At 57.7% G+C, this 23,907-nt stretch overlaps 7 protein-coding genes across 7 annotated transcripts; 3 read left to right on the forward strand and 4 right to left on the reverse strand.

The window, feature by feature from the left end:
- Window positions 1-167: 167 nt before the first annotated feature.
- Window positions 168-1,809, reverse strand: CCMA1212_009157 (Lipase 2; the record flags this gene model as incomplete). Its single annotated transcript, XM_073706255.1, has 3 exons — window positions 168-424; window positions 489-1,524; window positions 1,585-1,809. 3 exons carry the CDS (start codon window positions 1,807-1,809, stop codon window positions 168-170), a joined length of 1,518 nt encoding a protein of 505 aa, XP_073555191.1.
- A 1,728-nt stretch (window positions 1,810-3,537) lies between these two features.
- On the reverse strand, window positions 3,538-4,391 carry CCMA1212_009158 (uncharacterized protein; the record flags this gene model as incomplete). Its single annotated transcript, XM_073706256.1, has 2 exons — window positions 3,538-4,010; window positions 4,184-4,391. 2 exons carry the CDS (start codon window positions 4,389-4,391, stop codon window positions 3,538-3,540), a joined length of 681 nt encoding a protein of 226 aa, XP_073555190.1.
- A 4,869-nt stretch (window positions 4,392-9,260) lies between these two features.
- On the forward strand, window positions 9,261-12,874 carry CCMA1212_009159 (Response regulator mcs4; the record flags this gene model as incomplete). The annotated part of the gene is made up of 2 exons (XM_073706257.1): window positions 9,261-12,593; window positions 12,677-12,874. 2 exons carry the CDS (start codon window positions 9,261-9,263, stop codon window positions 12,872-12,874), a joined length of 3,531 nt encoding a protein of 1,176 aa, XP_073555189.1.
- A 1,127-nt stretch (window positions 12,875-14,001) lies between these two features.
- CCMA1212_009160 (uncharacterized protein) lies at window positions 14,002-15,280 on the forward strand (the record flags this gene model as incomplete). Its single annotated transcript, XM_073706258.1, has 2 exons — window positions 14,002-14,453; window positions 14,738-15,280. Exons 1-2 carry the CDS (start codon window positions 14,031-14,033, stop codon window positions 15,278-15,280), a joined length of 966 nt encoding a protein of 321 aa, XP_073555267.1. The 5' UTR covers window positions 14,002-14,030.
- Window positions 15,281-15,567: 287 nt separating this feature from the next.
- Window positions 15,568-16,663, reverse strand: CCMA1212_009161 (uncharacterized protein; the record flags this gene model as incomplete). Its single annotated transcript, XM_073706259.1, has 3 exons — window positions 15,568-15,703; window positions 15,789-16,504; window positions 16,562-16,663. Coding segments are annotated over 3 exons (954 nt in total), but the record flags the coding sequence as incomplete, so codon positions are not given.
- A 770-nt stretch (window positions 16,664-17,433) lies between these two features.
- CCMA1212_009162 (Alpha-amylase A type-3) lies at window positions 17,434-18,988 on the forward strand (the record flags this gene model as incomplete). The annotated part of the gene is made up of 3 exons (XM_073706260.1): window positions 17,434-17,692; window positions 17,792-17,901; window positions 17,966-18,988. 3 exons carry the CDS (start codon window positions 17,434-17,436, stop codon window positions 18,986-18,988), a joined length of 1,392 nt encoding a protein of 463 aa, XP_073555269.1.
- Window positions 18,989-19,834: 846 nt separating this feature from the next.
- CCMA1212_009163 (Peroxide stress-activated histidine kinase mak1) lies at window positions 19,835-23,827 on the reverse strand (the record flags this gene model as incomplete). The annotated part of the gene is made up of 2 exons (XM_073706261.1): window positions 19,835-20,558; window positions 20,706-23,827. 2 exons carry the CDS (start codon window positions 23,825-23,827, stop codon window positions 19,835-19,837), a joined length of 3,846 nt encoding a protein of 1,281 aa, XP_073555270.1.
- Between the last annotated feature and the right edge of the window lie 80 nt (window positions 23,828-23,907).

Below are 23,907 nucleotides of genomic sequence, written 5' to 3' on the forward strand. Positions count from 1 at the left end.
CACTACTCGAGGGACACTCACAAGACTTGCATGTTCTGACATTTTGTTAGGAAACAGACCGAGCCTCACATCACAATCGAAATCTCCCCAACCCTATACACGAGCTCGCGGACATGTACGACTTTGCAAAACGGCTTCAATGTTGCAATATTGCGACTTCTGGACGACTAGGTCTCCAGTTCGGCAGCCAAGCTCTCACAGAAGGCACATCGTTTCATCTGAGCCTGCGGAACAGCCTCAACCACTGTGTTGTTGTTGTTGATTACGAGCCTCTGCCCTCCGGCCTGCCCGTTCCATTGCGGCCACGACGTCGAACCGGAGAATGCAAAGGTATTCGGGTTCAACGACCGGACAAAGGAGATGTAGTTCCCTTGCAGACGAGCCACGTTGGCTTGGTCGGAATCCTCGAAACCTCCGCCAAAGACTGCACCCAGATCGAATCCGTGAGGAACGCCGACTCCATTTGCAATGTTGCTCTGGGTCAATACATTGAAGCGATAGGTCCAGATTGGTTGCGCCGGCCTGCACAAAATACTTGCCAAGGTTGAGCCCAACACAAGTGACGAGCACATCTCCATAAGCAAGCTCAGTAGCAGGGAACCAAGCAGCATGCCCGTTGAACGGAGGCTCGATGTTTTCGGGATACTGCTGAATGATGGCAGACGTGTTCTGGCTCGTCAATCGGGGGTAGTTGTTCTGGAAGAAAGTCTCGACCTCGTCAGGTGATGACGCGTTGGGGGCGCCCAAGGTTGTTCCCTCATCCGTGACGCTGCCAAAGAACATGGGCACCTTGATGAATTTTCCAGTTTGGAATGCCGCATACGCAGTGGTCTGAAGAAACACACCGTCAATGCAAGGGACATACGGGTAGTTCGGAGCATTCGGCCGCCCAGGATAGACGATGGGCACGTTGAACTGCTGCAGAGCCGTGGTGCTGAGGCTTCGAAGGCAAGACAGAGAATCAGAGCTGGAGCTGCATCCGGCATTGCCCACCAGAGCATCATACTGGAACTGGATCTCATATACCTTGGGCTGGGTGATTGCAGGAAGAGATTCGAACATGGCTCCTACAAAAAGACCTTGGTTTTTGCCTCCGAATGAAGCAAGCTGCAGCGATGCCGCCTCTGCACCAGCGCTCTGTCCATGGATGACAACATGGGCCGGATCACCACCAAACTGAGCAATGTGTTGCTGCACCCACAGCAGGGCGGCTTGCTGGTCATAGAGGCCGGCGTTTGCTACTCCGTTGGCCTGGATCTGAGAACTGGCCAGAAAACCAAAGATTCCCACTCGGTAGTTCAGCGTTACCAAGACTATGTTGTTTCCCGAGTTGGCCACCGCTCCACTGCCATCTGTCCCTGCGGAAGCCAGGCTTTCGAAACCACCACCTTGGATGAATACCCAGACGGGCAGCTTGGAGTCGGTACCAGCACCAGAAGGAGCCCATACATTGACGAAGAGGCAGTCCTCGCTCTGTCCCTGCGGCGATGGCCCGGCATTTACGGCCATGCAGACGGGACCAAACTATGCATGAAAGCATCAGCCATGATGAGAAGATTCACGATGAGGGAATGAGAAACACACTTGAGTGGCCGCCTGGACTCCAGACACTGTAGGAGGGGGCGCTGGGGCTTTCCATCTCAGATCTCCTGTCGGTGCTGCAGCATATCGCATACCCAGGAATCTATTGACTCCACCAGCTGACGAGCCTTGATATGTGGCATATCCGAGGTTCACAACTGGCGACTGTGCGGCCACGGAAACCCCTGAGCGCAAGAGAGTGCAGGCCAGCTGGAGGGAATCGCGCATGTCGACAAAGGACTTTTACCGATTACACCTGGTACTGGAGTCTCTTTCCCAAGACGATATGATTCTCCGTCCTCACTATCCCTCGGCGCCGCACCATATTTATAGTCATCCCAAGGCCGGAAGACGCAGGCTGATAATCCCGTCGGATAGACGAGCAATACGTGCTGACGGCAGACTGTCTACAGCCCCTGTCACCAACTTGTCAAGAAACATGGCATTGCGATGAGGTTGACCGCAGAATCGGACTCCGGGTTACCTTCTAGGCCCCGCAATCGAGCATCACTCAGAGTTGGAGCATTGATTCCACTTGCCTCTCTCTTACAACAGGAAACAGTGCCGGCTAAAGTCATAATCACCGACGGATACGGAGTATCATTATGTCCAATAGCACCGGGAGAACGTCTGAGATGGCAATGACCGACCGGAGGGGTTTCTGTTTTCAAGCCTGCCTATGGGGAAGTTCCTGCGGGCCGACGAGCTGACAATGCGCCAACACAAGACGAGGAATCAGGCACACGGCTGATTATGAGATTGTAAGCGCACTGAGGTGTCTGGTTGGTTTAGGGGAAAAGGACACTTCGATGCGCCTTTAGGAAAGGGAACAAGGACAGGCCAGCGGGCGGTTATATTTTCACATGGATGGTGACGACTTTTCACATGCCACTTCTGGGTTGTGCTGTAGGTTTTTCTCTGACCCATCTCAGACGCACATGGCATGCACTAACGACCTTTCGAACTTCTGTAGTGGACAGCCTACCGACATCTACTCCACCGGCATGCTGCGGCCAGCATCAAATATCACCAGCCGTCCCGTGATATACTTGTATTCGCACGAATCTCCGGGGTTGGTCGACTCGTGAGCCCCACGAGGGTTGAACAAAGATACAAGCTCTGCGGCAGCTCTGATTCCTATCACAGCTTTGCATTGTCGCCACAGTCTCTAGCTGCCAGTGATAGTCTTGTGTGACTGCGGCAGAGACTGAAGCACAGGTTGTTGCCGGATGCTGTGTGGAGAAAACTATATATCTCCTGCCTCAATCAGGCAGGTCGGACAGAGCTCCCGGTAGTATTTCGACCACGGATTATTCGGCTTTCTCTGCATGGCGTCTACGTCATGCCTTATGAAGTGCCTCCCGTGCTGTCGACAACGTACGTACACGAGATTTGGATGGCAAGCTGTGGCTGTGGCTAGACTCGAGGAGGTGGATATGCCAACCGCGTGGGATACCGAATATGTATCGGAGGAGTGAAGGGCTATAGGGGGAGCAGGAGGACACTGGTGCCTGAATCTCGGAGACGGAACACAGAGATCATGGTATGCAACTGTGGCATGACTACCCCGAGGCCCGTTTCGTGGGGGGTATGGATGAAGAATCACGATTTCTTTTCGACCACTTGGCAGACGCAGGACTTTACGGATACAGAACTCCACTGGCACGGCCTTGAGCGAAGATTGACGGACAGACTTTAACGGGCAGACTTTTACGGACGGACTATTAGGGACAGACCATTACGGCGTGGGACTCTTTGACAACTACGATGCGACATGGCCTTTGCACGACACAAAGGGTACTCAATAAAGGACAGCATTCGGCGAGATGCTTGCCGGAGTGTCCTGCTCTGCAATTTCGGACCTTGCAATATTGTTCCCGACAACTCAAAGGGCTTCTTTTCTTACCCAGCTCTCAGCCAAAGCAGCCTATAAAAACGGAAAAAAAAAGTCGCAACTCAAAAGTCTTGTATGCCCGTCTCTCCTCGCCTGACAGGAGACTGCGAGGGATCTTCCGCCCAGCTTGGCTCTTCGTTATCGAACCAGGCATCTTCGGCGTCCTGGATGGCCATGGTATCGTACTGATAGTTATCGTCGACTTGGCCGTAGTCGAATTCTTCATCCATCCCCTCCACGAAGCGGGCCTCAAGGTAGGCATGCCACAGTTGCATGCCATGCTCTTTGTTTTCTGCCTCGGCATCCCAGGCATTGGTACCCGCGCCCCCGTCGCCCACCGCTTTCGGATTGTCCGGATCTAGGCTGCTGCTTTGAACATTGGGCTGCTCAGCTGACTGATGGACGTTGGCGAGCTTGGTCTCGCCTCTGACGAGGTCTGCTTCCAGAGTGCGACCATAGCCCTTGGCCTTTCCATCTGCCTCGCGCTCGGCTGGAGTTTGGAATTTCTTGACGAGGCGCTCATACAAAACAGGATCTACATCATACCGCAGGATAGTTGGCTTTGTGATCAAGTCAAGTCTGGGAGGGGAGACTGCCTGGCGTTGCTCTCTCTCACTCGCTCGCTCGCGGGTGCGACGGGATTGTCGACGTGACCCGGGAGTCGTCAACGGGGAGGAGCGACGAGGAATAGGAGATGAGATATCATACCAGCAAGTTCATGATCCAGATTGTCAAAATACGACGGCGTCTTGACGAGGTATTCGTGACGGCGGTTCCGCACCCCGAGGCGAACGAGCTTAGCGGGCGTCCTGAGGCGTCGGGGAAAGGGCCTGTCCTGGGCGTCATGAGGATCCCTGTCATCGGGAGTGCCTTCCGCCGGCAGCTCGGGGGAGGGCGACGACACCGACGCCAGCATGGTGGATGACTCTGCCGCTGCTGAAAGGAGAGACTGCTGTGATTCTGCCGCGACAGTCCCCACGGAGGAGGAGGAGTGAGGATACCACAGCAGTGGAGAGCACGAGGATGATGCTGATGATGCCACTGATGCTGGCTGGCTGGCTGCGGCACGCTCTGCGGGATATCGACTCTCCCTGAGCCACAGCCTAGTGATGCGCGCGCGGGTGAGACAGTGAGGCTCGCAGACCTGTCGAGATCAGATTCGCTGGATGTTGACGAGACAACGCAGAGGACGGCGAGACAGCATGCGGATAGGTTCGGGAGCTTGTGAGCTGGCACTTGCCATGCAGGTACGAAGCAGCACTATTGTACAGCAAGAGCTCGAGTAGGGAGGGGAGCCACGGAATTATTGCGCTGGTCCCGCTTTTCTCGATCACGTTCGAAGTGCATCTACGGAAGATGGGCAGCTGCCTGCTGTATGTATGTACAATACAGTGCCGACAGATCCCTGGAGCGCCTCGACTTGTGCAGGATCTGGGTGCCATTCCGGAGGGGCAGAAAGTGTGAGATGCCTTACTCGACACTGTCAGGTACCTACCCATGAGTGCTGAGGTGCCGAATCTCTCGCCGGCTGGATGCAGGTTGCAGCTCGATTCCAGGCCGGGGACGCAAGAGAGGGGGCATTCACTCGATTGCATCAAGTGCTCGTAGCGTCCGCAGCGTGCACTCGCAGCATCCACCAGAGAAGCGTTCAGGTTGCTCTATTCGGCCAGTCCCACGGAGGAGCTGCTGTGGAGAAGACTACCTGGCTGGCCCCTAGCCTAGACACACTCTATTCCGACTTGACAAGATCATCGCCCCCCTCCTCGTGGTCGAGGTGGGCGCCGACTCTTCTTGGCTGTACTCTTTGTCGAAGTCCTCTTGTCGGCTGTAGGGTAGTTATAGGGGCTCTTTCAGAAAGGCCAGGGAGAGGGCATGGAACAGACATGGAACCAAGGGGAGACTTGAAGAGGAGGAAAAGAAAGATGGGAGAAATGGCACACGGAGAAGCTGCGAATGCTGCTGGACAGCATCGTCAACATGGTGATCGTGGACCTAATAAGCGAGCATCTGGGTACGTCGTATGGGATGGCCCCCTTCACTCTCCAAGTTGGTGGCGACTCATGGAGCCTCGACGCCGTACCGGTACAAGCGCAGCAGACCTGGCGGGAATCTTCAGAGGCCGCAGTGGGCGTGGGCGTGGGCGTGGTTGGAGACTGGGTGACTGCTTCCTATTTTGTGATGCATCACATTGTCCCATCCATACCTGTCAACTCATTGGTTTGACATGTCTGCGGCAAGGCGGGTTTTCCTCTCTACCTACCTAGGTTGCCGTTTGCCATGCTCCCCTCTCCCCTGTTATCTTCGTACGCACGCGACGAAGCAAAGGCCGGCCTTGCGAACAGTCTACGAGGGCCATGTCTGATGCGATGCAAGGCTCATTGAGTGAGCTGGTCACTGGCAGCAGGACAAGCCAGCGTAGACTGTTCGCAAGGCCAGTGTCCTCGTACGATGATTGCAGCAGTAGCCCATGCGCGCACCAACACCCGCCCAGCTCGAGCCAGGCCGTTGGGACACGCACAGCCATTTGACGTGTGAGGGGGTCTGCTGTCCAATGCCCAGTCACTGCGAGACACAATCCTCTGCTGCTGCGATTTGCGCAGAGCGTGGAGTATCGCTACCAGTGGCATCGCAGAGCGGCAATCCGTTTGCATGCCCTCACCCCTCCTGGAGCTGATCACTGGGCGATAGCTGACTGCTGTGCATGCCTGGCACTTCCACGTTGAGCCTCGTGCTTGCTCGCTTCATGCACCAGAGCAGGACTTGGACGGGGCGGGTTGGCTGGCGTTGCAACCACAGGGTCGACAAGGCTAGGCGGAACGGCGGCCATCACGAAGCGGCACATACAGCAAGGCGGCGCACCCCTAGACTACTTGTTGTGTACCATACAGCACCAGATGCACATGTTGGCTGGTATACGTACATACGAATACTTCGTGCGGTGGCCGTGGTGGTATTACTTCATGTTTGTACAGACCGGACGGACACAATGCCAGCACCGGCCCAAGCGCAGCGAATACCCTCCTTCTCTACCCATCTCTCCTGATACCCTTCTTTGCTTTGATGTTGCATTCATCTTATCTTGTGTCCATGCTATTTGGCCCCCCTCCAGGTCTTTCTGCGGAGAACACACACGCGCGCATGGCTGTTCCACCAAGGGCTCAGATGGAGACGGGCATCTCGATCGATGCTTTTTTGTTGTGCGTTGGTGCATAAAGATGGAAGCTTTCGAAAATGAGACTCCCTACGCCAGCGGCTCCATCGGCCATGGGCCGCGTCCCGTGGCATGGGCCCATGAGCACAAGGGAGGGGAAAAGCAACAAAAAACAAGACATCGGCATCGACAGGACGCTCGAATCGAGATTCCACGTTTCATGCGCGAAACCAGGTGTTTGATAGAGCATGGGTTGTTTTGACTCTGCCGCGACAAACAAACGCAACGCCTCCCGCCAAAGCCAGCAGTGCAGCGCCACCGTTCGATGGAAGCATTGCCCTCCATATCCACGGATGGCGTGGTTGATGCCCGGTGCTGGCTTGAGGCTTGCCGCGGTTGATTGCCCTCGTCGATTGCCTTTGGCTTGCAGGCGGATGATTTGCCCCCGGCGCATCCGCTTAGGCAGCCTATCACAGGCCCTGTGCCCGTCCATGGTCCTTCGCTCCGGCAGCCCCAAATGGCTGGGCCCGCACGCATCCTCCCTGGTACCCTGGCTTGGGCTGCCCTTCCGCATTACCTTTCCCATCTGTCCTCCCCTTCGCTCTGCGTCCCCCCCCCCCCCTGTAGCGGGTGCTGTAGCTTCAGCGGCTGTCAACAGAGGAGCAGCCACCTGAGCTACCATCACACAACGAGGACGAAGGCGGGCGAACGTGACAGCGGCAACAGCCACCTGGGCTGGTTTGGCATGGACCACCGGGATGTTGTCTCGATCACCTCGAATGTAGCAGTACTGCTACAGGAATAGGACCTACCAAAGGCATCTGAGTTTCAAGTTGCTTGCCTGGGCTGTACAAGTACCTACCTCGTAATTGTAGGGAGCTCTTGAACGTACGGGCAAGCACATGCACCAAGTTTGAAGCATTAATAACGGAGCCAGCCACTGCGGAGCACACAATGCTGGGCTAGCTAGCTCATCTTGCGAACTTGGCCCAGAACTTGGACGTGGACTTGGACCTGGACTTTGGGCTCGGACTACGGGGACATGGGGGTGAGGAGAGGAGAAGCTTGAGCTTGGGGGGATCGAGGAAAAAAAAGGGTCGCTCCATGCTAGGCGATGCGAGTCAAGGCATGGATGGGATAGCGCTCCCACTCCCCTACAAGGATCAGGATCAAGGCCAAGTCTGCCCATTCGCGTGGTCTTGATTGCCCGGTCGACGGCGGTCCGTCCATACAGAACAGACCTCGAGGACATGCGTCGCACATGTTGATGCACTCAAGCAGGGACTTGATCAATCAAATCCATCAACGTCTGGTACCTACCTACTGAGTGAATGCCTCATCGCTCTCTTCCAGTTGTCCACGACGCTCTGCCTCACTGCTGGCCGGGAACAAGCACTGTAGTATTCACCCACCCATGAGCATCCACGGCGACCCCTGTCGGCAGCCATCCATCCCTGTCCCCCCCGTCCTCCGTCCAGGGCTTGTACCGGTACCTGTGCCTGCACCGGCCTGTCCCAGGCTGTCTGTCCTCGGATCCATTGGCTGCAGCTCGTTTGGCTTTGTTCCGTTTGGCTCGTCGTCTGGCAGGGAAAGCAAGGCAAGGCAAGGCAAGGTAAGGCGAGGCAAGGCGAGGCGAGCGAGGCACGGCTCCTGGTTCGACGGCCAGCACAAGCACCCACTGCAGAACAGCTCAACCACTGCACCAAGTGCATCCACCACCACAAACCACAAACCACATACCACTGAGGTCCAGGTACTGTACTGCTTGCCATCAACTTAAGTACCTACCTACTGCCGTACCGCACCGTACCCGTCCCAGCAGCCGTTCTTGCTGACTGGAGCCATCACTCGCATACATAATAATAACTTGCTGCACTGATTCACTTTGTCGCCTCGCCTCCCCTCCTCGAGCCCAAACGACCACGCGAGAGCAGGAGCAACGAGTCCAAGCGCCCAGGATACGACTGATCATGCGAGGTGCATGCGCGGTCGTGATGCCCTAAGGGTTGGCGGCTTTTTGTCTTCCAGCTCCTCGTCTGGCCGATTACAGTACCTCTCCTCGACTCGCCCCGACTGCCATCTCCGATCTGCCATCCGCCTTCTGCAACCAACTCTCTCCTCTCTCCTCTCCTCTCCTCTCCTCTCCCTCCTCTCTCTCCTCTTTCTCAACTCTCTCAGCTCTCTCAACTATCGACTTTCGGCTATCGACACTCGACACTCGTTCTCTCGCATTGCCTCGACTTCAGGGCCTCTTGTTCCTATTGTTCTCTTTTCCCTTCTTTTCCCATCTATTGACCTGCATCTCACTCCGTGTCATTCCTTCTTTCTCCCCAGCTGTTTTTTTTTATTCCCTCCCTGCCCAGCAACCGCTCATCTGTCTTAACGCTTCTCGCTTCCTGTATTTTTTTTTCTCGTCGTCTTCTCTCGGCTCCTCTCCTGGTCCCTTGCCCTCTCTGTTTCTCGGATAATCTCTAGGACTCGTCAGATCCCGACTCTCTAATCTCCGCCCCTCGCAGCCTCTTTGCCTCTCTCGAGTGGCCCCCCTGGTCTCTTGCATGGCCCTCATCTTGTCTGCGCCTGCTCCTGCTGCCGCTTCCGCTTCTGCTCCCGGGCAGCAAACGAGGCTCAAGGAGGATGGCGCCGGATATTGCCAACAAGCTCAAGAACACGCTGTTTAGGCGGCGACGGCGTGAGTCTTCGGCGTCGACACTGGATGGCCCTGATTCTTCATCGCCCCCAGTGACGCCCGGCAACGGCCCCAGCCTGAGAAGACCCTCGTTTCCATTCCCACGTGAGCCCTCAACCCAGACGCCGACGCCGTCTCTGGAGCTGATGACGGGGGGCGGAGAAGTAGGAATAGGAGGCTGCGGCAGCGCCGGCGGCGACGAACACAGTGACGCCGGTGAATCTGCCTTGACGGGCAACGATGCTGAACAGCGCAGCACGAGGCAGCATTGGAAAATGTGGCAGAGGTCCAAGCAGGGTGCCGACGCCGACAAGCGAAGCAGCCTCCCCGACAGCGTGGTTTCCAATCACCTCTCGCCAGTCTCTCCTGTATCGCCAACGTCTCCAGCACCAGTGGCGCCAGCAGAACCAAACGCCGCACGGCAGCCGCCGGATGAAGCCCAGGGGGTTGACGAGGGCCGCGAGCCCAAAGACGAAGGCGACGGCGACGTCGAGGACGGCGAGCAACACCAAGGCCAGCACGACGACGTCGACATCAGCCCGGAAGCAGAAGCAGGCGGGAAGGCTGCTGCTGGCTCTACCAGCTCCGATGCTGCCGACTCCGGCACCCTGCCAGGGGAGCTCCAGGCACTCGTACAGGCATCGCAAGCGCTAGACCAGCGACAACCACAGCGCCCGACCACGCCAGGGGCCCGCGTTCAGGGCCAGAGCCCGCCCCGAAGCCCAATGTGTCAAGACGCGAGGCTCGAGAGGGAGCCGGGCCAGAGCCAGCTCGATGAACCAAGCCGGTCGGCTATTCCCAACGACCAGGGAGCTATTGTTGGCACCGACGCTGCTAGTGCCAACCCCGGTGCTCGTATTACTGGCGCTGCCGCCGCTGCAGGCGGTACTGGTACAAGTAATACAGCGGGCACGAGCACGAGCACAGGAGGAGGCGCCGTTGCGGCTGCTGCTGCTGGCCCCATTCCTGGCGGCGATCTGCAGCAGAACCAAAGACAGCAGCAGAGACAGGTGCAGAAACGCCCACGCCAGCCAGCGCCACCGTTTTCGCTTCCATCTCCTCCTTTGCCAACGCCATCGCTGCTGACTTTTCCACCTCTCGCTCCCCCGACGCCCGGCCCTAGCATCCTGCCTAGCATCTCGAGCCTGCCGAGCCTCGACAGCATCGACGAGGACGAGTCGCAGTCGCCCTCAGAGTCAAAGCCGCAGCCGCAGCCGCAGCCGCGCTCGTCGTACCAGCAATCGCAGTCTCAGCCGCACCCACACTTGCACCCGCACCCGCAGCTGCAGCATCCGCTCCAGCACCACGAGCACCAACAGCAGGTCCCCTCCGCCTCGCCGGCACCTGCTGAGCACGTCGTCGCCACCGCCGGCCGCGGCATCGACGCTCCGCCCACGCCCGGCGCCGGCCATGGCCCACTGAGCCTGACTGCCGCATCGTCTGCACTTCCTGCTTCTCCAGCAATCACTCCTGCAGAAGCCGAGGCGGGACAGCTGCCCACCAAGCCGCTGCCGACTTCCGTGCCACCTCGTGCCTCGTCCATCTCTGCCGAAAACCCTGTTGCCGCCACCTCCCTCGTCTCCACGCGCCCTTCTGCGCCGCCTCGCCGAGCAAGCCGCGATCCAAACCATACCGTCACCTTTGACGAAACGGCCGATAAACCTTTGCCCGCGAAAAACAGTAGCCGCGACATACGCATCGCGACTGCCTCATCTCACGCTACCGGGACCCACGTCCCGATCCTCGACACCTCTTCCGAAGGCGCTGCCGCTGCTCCTCATCATCCCTCCTCGTCCTTCGCCGCACAGTCCGCTCTCCCCCGCTACGGCGCCGACTTGGAATATTCGCCATCGATCGCCGACCTCGCCTACTTGGATGCCGGCAGCATGGTCGAGTCAACGCGCAAGATCTGGGTCACAAGACCCAAGGCCTCCCCCACCCGAGTCACCATCAACCTCAATGACCTCGTCGACGATGTACGCGATATGATCCTGCGCAAGTACGGCAACACGCTGGGCAAGACGTTCGACTCGCCCGATCTCAGTCTCCGCATCCAGGCCCGCGAGGGACCCGAATACAGTCAACGCAGTCGCGTCCTGGGCCCCGAGGAGCACATGGGAAACACCATCGACGAGTACTACCCAGGTGGCCAGACCGTCAAGGAGGCCCTCGTCATCGACATTCCCAGAGTTTCGACGACCCCCCGACCTTCTCCGCGGGCGCCACTGCCCCATCCCGGCTCTGCGTCGGCCGGCTACTACGTCGACGACGGCCGCCCATCCGAAAACGGCGAGGGCTATTTCCAGCTCGTCCCCGGTAACGCGTCCTCGCCTCGCCTCGCCATGGCAGTTCCCGCGGCGCCCAACGGGTCCGTTCCCCATTCCATGACAGTCATAAACTCTGGCCACCTGCCCGCCATTCCGTCCCCCGGGAGCGCCAGGCCTCGCCCGCACCGGGACCGCGACCAGCGTCACGACCGCCAGGACTACGCGCGAACCGGAAGAACCCATACCCCTTCGCCACATTACCACAATGGGGGAGTCGTCGGTAGCAGCGGTGCCGTCATGCCCAATTCGGCGTCCTCAGCTGTTGCTTCCAACATTCATGGCGCGCAGCATTATCGCTCGCGGCACTCGCATTCGCGAACCCACTCGAGCTCGTCAGAGCACATCGTGCCTCATCCGAACTCGATGCCCAAGTCTCCGGGACATGAAATGACATCGGCTCACATGGGCACTCCCCCGCCTCAGCGGCTGGCGTCTCCTCGTCTGCCCAGCTCGCGGCCAAAGAAGAGCAAGAGGGGCCAGCAGCAAGAATACCACCACAACCCATCGCCGTCCGTTCTGACTGCTACGGTGCCCCCAATTAGCGTCCTCATTGTCGAAGATAACCCGATTAACCTGAAGCTGCTGGAGGCCTTCGTCAAGAGGCTCAAGGTCCGGTGGCAGACGGCCATGAACGGCAGCGAGGCTGTCAAGAAGTGGAGAAGCGGCGGCTTCCACTTGGTCCTCATGGATATTCAGCTGCCTGGTATGAACGGCCTGGAGGCCACGAGAGAGATCCGCCGGCTGGAAAGACTCAATAACATTGGCGTCTTTTCTGCGGCGCCGGGCAGCATCCCGGAGACCGCACCCGCCGAAGAAGAGCTTACCGAGCAGGACCGACTGGAGAACATTGCTAAGTTCAAGAGTCCCGTTATTATCGTTGCTCTCACGGCTAGCTCGCTGCAGAGTGATCGTCACGAAGCTCTGGCCTCGGGCTGCAACGATTTCCTGACCAAGGTATGTGAATAAAGCATTACATCTCAACATCCTCTAGACACACACAGAGCCGCTGACTTTCTTCTTTCTCCCCCCTCGCAAAGCCTGTCAACTTTGTTTGGCTCGAGCGCAAGGTGATGGAATGGGGGTGTATGCAGGCACTCATCGACTTTGACGGTTGGCGCAAGTGGAAGGACTACTCAGCCAAGGCCGAAGCGATCCAAGCTGCCACTAAGAGGGCGCAACAGCAGGCTTACAAAAACAAGGCGAAAAAGAACCGCTCGGTAGTGTCGCCGTCGTGAACCAAAATAAAATCAAAAAAAAAAAAAAAAAATCAAAATCGGATAGTCTTTTACCGGAGTCCAGGAACTATTCTTCTTTCTCTTTCAAAAAACGGCTGTTCATACTGGGCGAGGGGCAACCCGCAACATCAAGAGGGAGGGGAGGAGAATATAAATACATGGAAAAAAGAAGAAGAGAAGTGTGTTCACGAGGGCGGATGGATCTAGCGCTGGCTGATTTGCCGACCCTGTTCGAGCTTTGCTTGTTTCTTGGGACGGATAATGATTTTTCTCTCTTTTCACTTCATCTTTTCCTTTGTTATTCTGGCCCGGCAAAAGTGCTGTACATCGCATCAAGGTCTGGCGGCGAGCACGCTGAGTACTACATATATATACATATATAGGTACGCTTCCTTCTTGGCGCCGGTTCAGTCGAGTGGCGGCGGGTTTAATAAATGTGGGATATCTGTCTCCCAGACCCTATCTCCTACCTTGGTAGTTTCCTGTCCCCTGATTGTGGTGACATGTTGGGTCCATGCAGGCGTTTGCGGTCTCGCAAGTCGGGATGAGTCGCTGAGGAGGACCAAGGAAAGGACCAAGGAAAGGACCCCAGCTGCAGCCACGGCCACTAGGTTGACGCGGACACGATGCAGCTGGCCATTTGCACGAGTCACATGCGTTCCCTCCTCCTGGTTTCCCCTCCTCTTCCTTTCTGCTCATCTCGGGACGCCGTCATTTGTTCCAGCGCCGTGCCAGGAACAGCCCGTTGGAAGAGCTATTGGGAAGCTATTTTGAGCTGCGGCTGATGAGGACTAGTGCTTAGGTAATGGTGTTTCTATCTTTGCCCTTGCATCGATGCATGAAGTTGACCCCATTCTTCTTGGGCGAATCGGAAGTGGAAGAACGAGGCACCGGAGCCGAAAATTTGTGGACAAGCTCGCTTTTTCAATATTTTCCCGTTTCAGTCCCAGCTTCTGCTCACAACACAATTACGACAAAACCCGCCTCGGCGACCTCTGAGCGATTAATCGGAGCCAGCTCATTCTGAGTAGCGAGAATCTGGGGTGCTTCATTGCCGTTGGTCGGAACAGAAGGAAAGAGACGGCAAAGGGAGAGGTGAAGAAGAAGAAGAGCGGGAGAAAAAAAAGAGCGAGAGGAGAAAGAAGAAGCAGCCGCCATGGCGCCCAGATTATCAGCGACGTCTTCGCCGCTGGCCCCCGTGGTCGATGCGTGTCTTGCGCACTCCTGCAGATCACAGTCGGTACCGTTCGCGCGGGCCTTCAGCTCGACGCCGTGTCGCCAGAAGATGAGCCGGGCTCGGCAGCAGATGTTCCAGTGGCTCAATGGCAGGGAGGGCTCAGAGTTCGCCGAGCCGCGAGGGCCAAAGTACCTGGGGCCACTGCAGGACCAGCCGTTCCCCCTCAACCCGCTGTTCCGGAGTCAGCCTGTGCTGGACGAGCACACGAGGGAGCTGATATGGGATAAGGTGATGAAGAGGGGCGAGTCGCTCAAGGCGGTGTCGGCGGAGATGGGCGTCGATGTGAGGAGGGTGGCGGCTGTGGTGAGGCTGAAGGAGGTGGAGAAGCAGTGGCAGAGAGAGGTGAGCTTTGTTTCCAATTCCCTGTTCCGATTTCCTGTTTCCATACCCTTCTCTCCAAAAGTATTGTCTCGAGCGGGAGACGGAGATTCTGTGTGCCTTTTGCGTGATGAGACAAATTTCAAAAATTCGATTAGTCTTGAAGACTTACATCCAATGGTTAAAAACGATTCATATCCTCTGATGGCACACGGATCTCTACTCTTCTTTTGCTTTCTACTAGCCGCTTCCAGCCAGCGACACTCCGATGGACACGCAGTTGTGCTAACCACTTCAACGGAAAACAGGGCAAAAAGCTGGCAATCCCCTACGCCAAGGCCGTCATGAACATGCTGCCCAAGACGTCTTACCGCGAGGGCGAGAAGAACCTGCCGCACGAGCCGGTCAACGAGATCCACGTCCACAAGCTGACGATGCAGCAACTCTTCGTGCCGGTGTCGGAGTCGCGGCACTTCACCCGAGAAGACGCCGCCAAGGCCTTCCACGACACCATGCTGTCCGTTGACGCGCGATCACCGCAGCCCGAGCTCATCAAGATGGAGCGGGAGATTCTCGACGGCAAGAGCCGGCAAGAAAGCCTGGCCAAGTTCAAGGAGGCGACGCAGAACGAGGAGGACAGAGTGGCGCGGCGCATCGCGGGCGAGCAGCGGAGGGAGGAGGAGGCGACGACGAGGGTCAAGACGGACCGCTACGAGTTCCGGTTCAAGGAGATCAACGCGGATGATGTGGGATACAACGGCCGGTCGAGAAAGGGCACTGGCTGGAGGTACGGAGCGCCGTTTGATGACCGCAAGCGCGGGCTGGTCAAGATTCCTACGTCTGTGCCATGAACGCTGCCATGACTCAATTCTATTTAAATGAGGAAGCGGGGGACAAAGAAAGGTCATTGGGTCGGGAATCGTGCTGGGCAGAGAGACGATTGAACGAAGTTTTTACCACTAACGCATACAGAGACGCATCACACACACCACAAGAGCCATGTATAACAACCGATGTATACCTATATGCTGTATATATATATACCACAAAATCAGAGAACATGCTATTCGTCATGACACATCTAATTCATAACACATGGGAGCATCTATAAAGGGAAAATGAGACGAGAAGGGCCAGCTCAATTGGCAACGACGAGCTTCTGTCGGATGCGAGCAACAGTCTCTGGCGTGAGTTTGCACTCGTCGATCATGTACTCTTCAGCAGAGCCCCATTCTTCGCGAAGCATGGCCAGCGTAGCCAACATGCTCTCTGGTCTATCGCACGATGGTCAGCATCCAAAGATCAGCTGCATGTAATGGTCAGTGTAACAAAGGGAAAGAAGAGGCAAAAGAGGCTAACGTCGAACTCAACATCCTCTCGGCGCCCTCTGGATCACCGTCAAAGGCCGGCATGGACAGCAACCGCTGGACCAGCCTCGGCTTCGCATCCTTGAGCCCCTCCGTCGTGAGTCCGTACTCCCTCGCCACGTCCTCGTCCGGGACACCGCACAGGCTCAGTATCAAGGCGCATATCACGCCCGTCCGGTCCTTGCCCGCGGTGCAGTGCACCAGTATGGGCCTCTCGGCGGCGGGATCCCACTCGTCGGACGCGAGGTAGTTGAGGATCGTCGCAAACGCCGGCGCTCCCGCCTTGAGGATGGAGCGGTACGCGCTGACGAAGCCGAGGACGGGATGGGACGAGGCGTATTCGCGGAAGCGCAGGGCGACCGCCTCGGGGCCGTAGTCGGTGTTTGCGAAGACGGGCGCGTGGACGCGGCGGGGGCCGCCGGGCCACTGCTCGGCGTATTCGTAGTCGGACGAGGTGGACGACGGGGAGTGGGCGACTTCGAGGCCGGAGCGGAGGTCGAAGACGGTGTCGATGTTGAGGGCGGCGAGCTCTGGGGAGGCTTCGGTGGGGGGAGCGGCGGAGCGGAGGACGAGGCGCGGGCGGAAGATGGAGGGGGCGGCGACGGAGATGTCGCGCAGGTTGGGGATGGGAGGCTTGGACATTGCGGGAGAGAGGGGATTCCGGGATTGGAGGCTGCTGAAGGAGCTGGTGATGGCGGGATGTGGGAGCTGCAGCTATAGCTTCAGTGTAGCTCGGTGCAAGTTGGTGTACGTGCAACCACACACCAGACGTCTAAACGGAGCAGCGATGCCCGGATCGGTTACGGTAGGTGGTGACGGGCCGTTTCTGCCGGCAGTTTGTGAAACTTTTAGGCGGTCGGCCCGCTGTCTGTTTAACCCCTTCAACCCTTCCCCATCCCTCCTGTCTCAGCTATAATCCCGACAATCTGGCCGTCTCTCCACTCAGCTTCTCCAGCTTGGATGCTCCCCCCCCCGCAGTTCCGGTCCGACGCCATTTATATGGCGCCTGCGCAACATCGCCAATAGAGACGCCGAAACCGAGGACAGGCAGGGATGCGATGCCCGTGACTCCACGACTTTGTCGCGCCAGAGAAAAGGGACAATTTCCACCTTTTCGCCTGTGAAGAGAGCAAACCTGGCTCCCGGGCGTCTCTTTCGCTGCTTCGTCCCTCGCCTTGACCTTGCTCCTTGCTTCGTGAAGCCTTCGGCGTGTATCCTGCTGATATCACAGGAGGGCTCGTTTCACATGGCTTCTGGCGAATAGCCATGCGCGTGCTCGATTTCGGCCCTTTCGGCCCTTTGTCGGGAGCGCGTGGTTGGCGAGCGACTCAGTAGATCTGGGATCGGCGGCATGGGATTTCCTAGAACAGGAGGTCTGTAAGTGGTGCGGGCTCTCCTTCGTCAGGCATGGATATTGATGCTTTTGCCGAGTGGAGGTAGTCTGTTTATGCGCCGCGGGCATAGTACTGCTAGCTTTTCTTCTTTCGAAAGGGGGAGGAATGGCATGATAATAGGCACTTGTGCTGGGATATATATATATAGGCAGGGCAGTCAATGCTGGGGGACGTCTGCTCTCTCGACAACTGCTAGAGCAGCTTGCTTCGCTACGGACTCGATCGAACCTCTGCATCTCGACCATGAAGCTCCGTCTCGCTCTCCCGCTGCTCTTGCAGCTCTCTCTGCCGGTCCTCTCCGCAGACACTGCCGCCTGGAGGTCCCGCACCATCTACTTTGCCCTGACAGACCGCATCGCTCGCGGAAGTGGTGACACGGGAGGCAGTGCGTGTGGAAACCTGGGAGACTACTGCGGTGGCACGTTCCAAGGCCTGGAGAGCAAGTTGGACTACATCAAGGGCATGGGATTCGATGCCATCTGGATCACCCCTGTTGTGACGAGTGAGTCTTTTGCCTTGCCTTGCCTTGCCTTGCCTTGCCTTGCCTTGTGTCGCACACAGGCTCCTGGAGGAAATGGCTGATGCTGATACCTTGGAATAGACAGTGATGGGGGTTATCATGGCTATTGGGCGGAGGACATTGATTCCATCAACTCTCATTACGGCTCTGCGGACGACCTGAAGAGTCTCGTCAATGCCGCGCATAGCAAGGTACATCTCCCCATCATTGACATAGGTTTACCCTTTTGCATGATTCTGACGTGAGACAAACCAGGGCTTCTATATGATGGTGGACGTCGTGGCCAACCACATGGGCTACGCCAACATCTCCGACGACAGTCCTTCTCCTCTGAACCAAGCGTCGTCCTATCACCCAGAGTGTGACATTGACTACAACAACCAGACCAGCGTCCAGAACTGCTGGATCAGCGGCCTCCCGGATCTCAACACGCAGAGCTCGACGATCCGCAGCCTCTACCAGGGCTGGGTCTCCGACCTCGTGTCCACCTACGGCTTCGACGGCGTCCGCATCGACACGGTCAAGCACGTCGAGCAAGACTACTGGCCCGGCTTCGTCAACGCCACCGGCGTCTACTGCATCGGCGAGGTCTTTGACGGAGACCCAAACTACCTGCTGCCCTACGCCAGCCTCATGCCGGGCCTGCTCAACTACGCCATCTACTACCCCATGACGCGCTTCTACCTCCAGCAAGGGTCCTCGCAGGACATGGTCAACATGCACGACCAGATCGGCAGCATGTTCCCCGACCCGACCGCGCTCGGCACCTTTGTTGACAACCACGACAACCCGCGCTTCCTCAGCGTCAAGAACGACACGGCCCTGCTCAAGAACGCGCTGGCGTACACCATCCTCGGGCGCGGCATCCCCATCGTCTACTACGGCACCGAGCAGGCCTTCTCGGGCGGCAGCGACCCCGCCAACAGGGAGGACCTCTGGCGCAGCGGCTTCAACGCCCAGTCCGACATGTACGACGCCATCTCCAAGCTCACCTACGCCAAGCACGCCGTGGGCGGCCTCGCGGACAACGACCACAAGCACCTCTACGTCGCCGACACGGCCTACGCCTTTAGCCGCGCCGGCGGCAAGATGGTGGCCCTGACCACCAACAGCGGGGGCGGGAGCTCGGCCCAGCACTGCTTCGGCACGCAGGTGCCCAACGGAAGCTGGCAGAACGTCTTTGACGAGGGCAAGGGGCCGACGTATTCTGCCGATGGCAACGGGCAGCTTTGCCTGAACGTGTCCAACGGTCAGCCGATTGTGTTGCTGTCTTCGTGATTTTGGTCCACTGCTGTTGTATAGTACGTACAAGCGCACACATTCATCATCAAAGGATACTCTGAGCAGGGAAACATGTATGATAATCATCGGTATATTTGTCGTATGACTTGATAACTAAATAAAGCAAATACCGACGTCCAAGATGTGCATAGGCCGAGCCTTACCGAACCGAACCGAACCGAACCGTACATGGAATGCGATGAAAAGAAGCAAGATTATGATAGAATTGCATCGCATCGTCATGGTTCCGCCTTTGAAATGCCGTATACTCCCTCCCCATGCCGTGTCCCTAGTCTGTCTATCATAGACCTCCGTTGTGCTCTGACGAAACCGGCCGTGATCGTAACGAAATATCGACAAAGCATGTCCGATGAGAATGTCGCTTGCTTGCTCGCTTGCTCGCTTGCTTCTTTGATGTGCTGCTTGGGTATGTCGCTCAAGTGTCGATTGATCGATGGGCAAATCAAAATGAAATAGAACCCCCCTGTCAATTACTGAGAAGGAATGACAGGACGAAAAAAAGGATAACAGGGCTGATGCATGAAAAGGATGAGATGAAATAGAATGAAAGAAAAACAATCCGGTCCAGTCCCTATTTCCCTTATGACCTGTATTGCCTGTAGACCCCTTTTGTACCGTTGTCCGCGACACCGTGAAATTGAATCCCCCCCTGAAGATGCACGAACGAAATCTGGAAAAAAGTCGGACCATCGAAGAGAAGAACGACGTTTGGCCGTTGAGAAAAACGGAGCAAATTAGTTGGTAAAATCAAAGAAGACCGACGATGAACCGATCTTGCCGTTAAAAAATACAGAGAAAGAAGAAAAGAAAAGGAGGAATCCTCTAGGCAACGTGGGTGCCATTCTTGGTCACCACCAGCAGCGGCTCCTCGGGCAGCAAGCCCCTCGACCGAAGAATCATGCCCAGCTCCTTAAGCTTGACGGGCTTGGTCAGGAACAGGTCGACGCCGCTGCCAAAGGCCTCCTGCTGGGCGCTCTCCGACGCGAGGCCCGTCAGCGCAAAGATGATGGCCGGCTTGATCTGGTTGTCGCGCTCGTAGGCACGGATGCGGCGCGTAGCCTCGAATCCGTCCATGACGGGCATCGACACGTCCATGAAGATGTACTTGCAGTGCTTGGGGTTCGACTTGTACGCGCTCAGAGCCTCGGCGCCGTTGGTGGCCGTGTGGTAGGGGCGGCCCAGCTTCTTCATGTAGATGGACAGGATGTCGAGGTTGATGCTGTTGTCCTCGACGAGCAGAAACTCGGGTGCCGCCGCCGCCTCGCCAGCCGCTGCCACAGTCGTATCAGCAAGGCCGGGGCCGGGCTCGTCTGCCTTGTCGGGCTTTGAGGGAGCAGTCTTGTCGCTGTTTTCGGAGAGGAGATTCTGCAGCGCCTGGAGACGCGGCGTCGGCGTCGGCAGCTGCGTCTTCACAGTGCTCAGGATGTCGGGGACCACGGGGAGGAACTCCTGGCGCTGGTTGACGGGTGACAGAGGCGCTGATTTCATCTCGCGGCCGCGCTTGAATGCCAACGCGACAGCCTTGGCGACTTTTCTAGGTGCCACACTAGAAAGAAGGAAAGCAAAAAGGGGTTAACGAGGCAATTCAAGTCGTGCTGCGAGTGATATGGTGACCATAACAATCAGACAAAAAAGAAATTGGGAAGAAATAGGAGAGGAGGTTGACGGCTAAAAGGGGGTCCAATGTACTTACGGCTGGGCAACAAATTCAAAGATCCTGTGCGCCTTCACCCGCTCAAACTGTGCCGCGCTCTTGTATGCCACCAGGGTGTTCTTGCACAATACCACGCAGGGAGGTCCTTGCATGAGGTTCTCCAGCGGAGAGTCGGCGAGCCGGTCCTCGATCCAGATGACGCAGTCGGGCTCCTGCTCCTTGGCCTCGGCCTCGGTGATGATGTTGAGGCCCAGCCAGTCGCGACAGATGCGCTCGACCTCGGTGATAAGGTCCGTGTAGCTTCCGTCCAGCATTCGCCGCTTGCCCCTTTTCCCAATGTCGAAGCCCATCAGACGGACACGAAGGCCAGACGCCTCGGCAACATGCTTGTCGAGGTCGCCCTCGTTTTCGGCGAGCAAGGGGGTGCCGTCGGGCGGCGTCACCGTCTGCATCAGCGGCAGCGACACTCGCACAATGGTTCCCACGTTGACCTCGCTGTCGACGGTGACGCGGCCCCTGAGCTGCGAGGTGATTTGCTTCACGAAGCTGAGGCCCAGGCCGGTTCCGGGCGCAAGATGGTCCTCCTGGGAGAAGGGCTTGAACAAGTCGTTGCGAAGATAGTCCTCGCCTATGCCTTTGCCGGTGTCAGAGACGACGATGTGGACGATGGCGTCAGCCGACGACTTGCGCGTCGGCTTGGACTGCGTCAAGTGCACCTTGATGGACCCCCTTTGCGTGTACTTGAGCGAATTGCCGAGCAGGTTCATGACGATGCGCCGAATGGCACCCGGCTGCGTGTAGAACCTCCAGTTGAAGTCGTGGTCAATCTCGAGGAAGACAGTCACCTCGCCCAGCGCAATCTTGCCGTTGGACCCAAGCTCCTCCATGGCCTGCATGGCGTCCAGGCGGCGCATAGCCGTCCAGTCCGACGAGTGGGCCGAGGTCTTGTGCTTGGCCAGCTGCAGGGCCATGTGCATGAAGTTGAAGCCGGCATAGACACCGTCCATGACCTCCTCGACGATGCCGTCCAGTCGAATGTGTTTGTAGAGACTGAGCATGCCTTCCTCGACCGACCTGGCCGTGCCCGGTCGTAGGCCACGGGGTTCCGACGTCTGCCCCCCCTGCCGCCTCGTCTGGATAAATCTATTAACCTTGGAGTAGTCGAGGAGGTGATCGACCGTATCAACAAGCGTACGGCAGCAGATTTCAATGGTGTGAGCAATGTTGCCCTGGAAGACGGTCAGCTCGGTATCGCGAAGGAGCTCGATGCCCAAGACGGCTCCATGCAAGGGGGAGCGCAGCTCGTGCGAGAGAGAGCTCAGGGCATCCGACTTGGCTTGGTTGGCGGCGAACGTCTTCAAGCGGAGCGTCTCTGCAATCGCCAGTATGCTCACGGCCCTGAGGAAGTTGAGCTCCCCACCCACGGTGAAGATCCGAGTCGGCGTCAGGGTGTAGACGAAGCCTCCGGCGCACCATCTTTGCTTCCTGGGATCCCAGACGGGGACAAAGGCCACACTCCTGGCCCCGGGAAATACTTGCTGAATGATTTTGCCCTCGTTGTGGCGTGCCCAGGGCCGCTTGTGGCGCTTCGTCTGAGAGGCGTCGTCCTGAGGCGGCTGCTGCGGCTCCGGCTGAAGAGGCGAGGCGGCATCCTGGGTAAGGTCTGTCAGCCAGCCGTCGTCGTCGGACGAGTCGCTCGACTGCAGCTCTCCGTTGACGCCAAAGGTGAAGATGTGCCCCTTGGGATATCGGTGGAGGAGCTTTGCGAGGAACTTCTGCGGCATGATGATCCTTCGCAGCGAGCCATCCTCGAACTTCATGCGGCGGCTCTCCGTGGCTGAGTATCCCAGCACCTGGCAGGATGGCCACTTGTCAGCCTTTGGCTCGGCGTTGGTGGTACCGTTGGCCGCGGCGCCGCTGTTGGCATCAGAATCTCCAGGCTGAGGCTCGGACTCTCCGTCGTGCTCGTTGTCACTGCCGCTCTCATCGTCTTCGTCATCACTAGTAGTCTCGACGTCTCGGAAAGAGGGGTGGCCTGTGGAGCGGCCCTTTCGGGCTCCTCCAGAACGACTGTCGTATTCACCAAATGATCCAGGGGTTGCGTCGAGGAAGAGGCAACCGTCCGTCTCCAGAGACTCGCGGATGATGTTGGCAGCTTCAGAGAACGTGTCGATGATGGGGTTCGGGCCAGGAACGAAGTTGTCAGCCCACTTGGTCTCTGCGGCCGGCTTTCCCGAGCGATCATTTTTGCGATTGGCGTCGAGCCGCTCCCCGTCCGGCGAGAGAGACCGTTCCGAGGCGGGCGTCGAACGAGCGGTTGCTTCGGAGGCGGGCTGCCCGTTGGCGGTCCCGGCGTCTCCCCTGAGACCCTGCCGGGCCAGAAGCAGCGCATCCGGAGTTTCCGTGAACGTCTCCCGGCCAGCAACTGAAGCCCAAGAGGACTCGGTCGCCTTGCCTGCGACGAAGAAGCCGAGGCCTCGGATCATGCGCTCGCTGCGGCGGTATGCCACCTTTGAGAAGTTGGCTTCGAGATGGTCCATGATGGCCATGGAGAGCCTGCGCATCAGATTCGTATAGTGGTCGCTCCATCTTCGCCCAGGCTCGGGGCTGACTACACAGAGCACGCCAATGTTGATGCCTCTCTGCGTTCTGATAGGCACCGATGCGTAGAACCGGTGGCCGCTTCCAGGCCGGCAGTACGGCTTGGCCTCGAAACGGGGGTCAGTGGAGAGATCCGGGACCACGAGGCACGGCAGCTGGTTCGCATCGCCCACGTTCTCGCATTGGTCAAACTGGGTTGGCCCCAAGTCGGGGACAGCAGCATTATCCCGTGCTTTGTCGAGACGGTCCGACTCGAGAAGGGTATACTCGCACGTGCTCTGGGAGCGAGGGATGGCGGTGCCAACCATCCAAAGTCCCAAGTCGACGTCATCTGGCGAAGTGAGCAGCGTCCTAGTGGCCTCGGCGACAAAATACTGATGCTCCACGTCAAAGAGGGAAATGAAGGCCCTCTCGGTGCCCGTCTGGAAAACGGCTAGCTGGGCAAGGGCGGTCAAGACCAAGTCTTGCGAGGGCATCAGCTCAGAGCTTGGCAGAGCGATGCCAGTGTTGTTGAACTTGGTGGCGGACAACAGAGTTGGGTCATATCTGGATTCAGCCATTGCGTTAGCAGGGGTTTCTCCCACAACCCTCGACGAGAACGTAGTTGTCAACGGATGGAGGCTCCGTGTCTTGAGTCCAA

The sequence above is a fragment of the Trichoderma ghanense genome (genome assembly GCF_004382785.1).
Source record: "Trichoderma ghanense strain CCMA-1212 chromosome Unknown scaffold_15, whole genome shotgun sequence".
Lineage (NCBI taxonomy): Eukaryota > Fungi > Ascomycota > Sordariomycetes > Hypocreales > Hypocreaceae > Trichoderma > Trichoderma ghanense.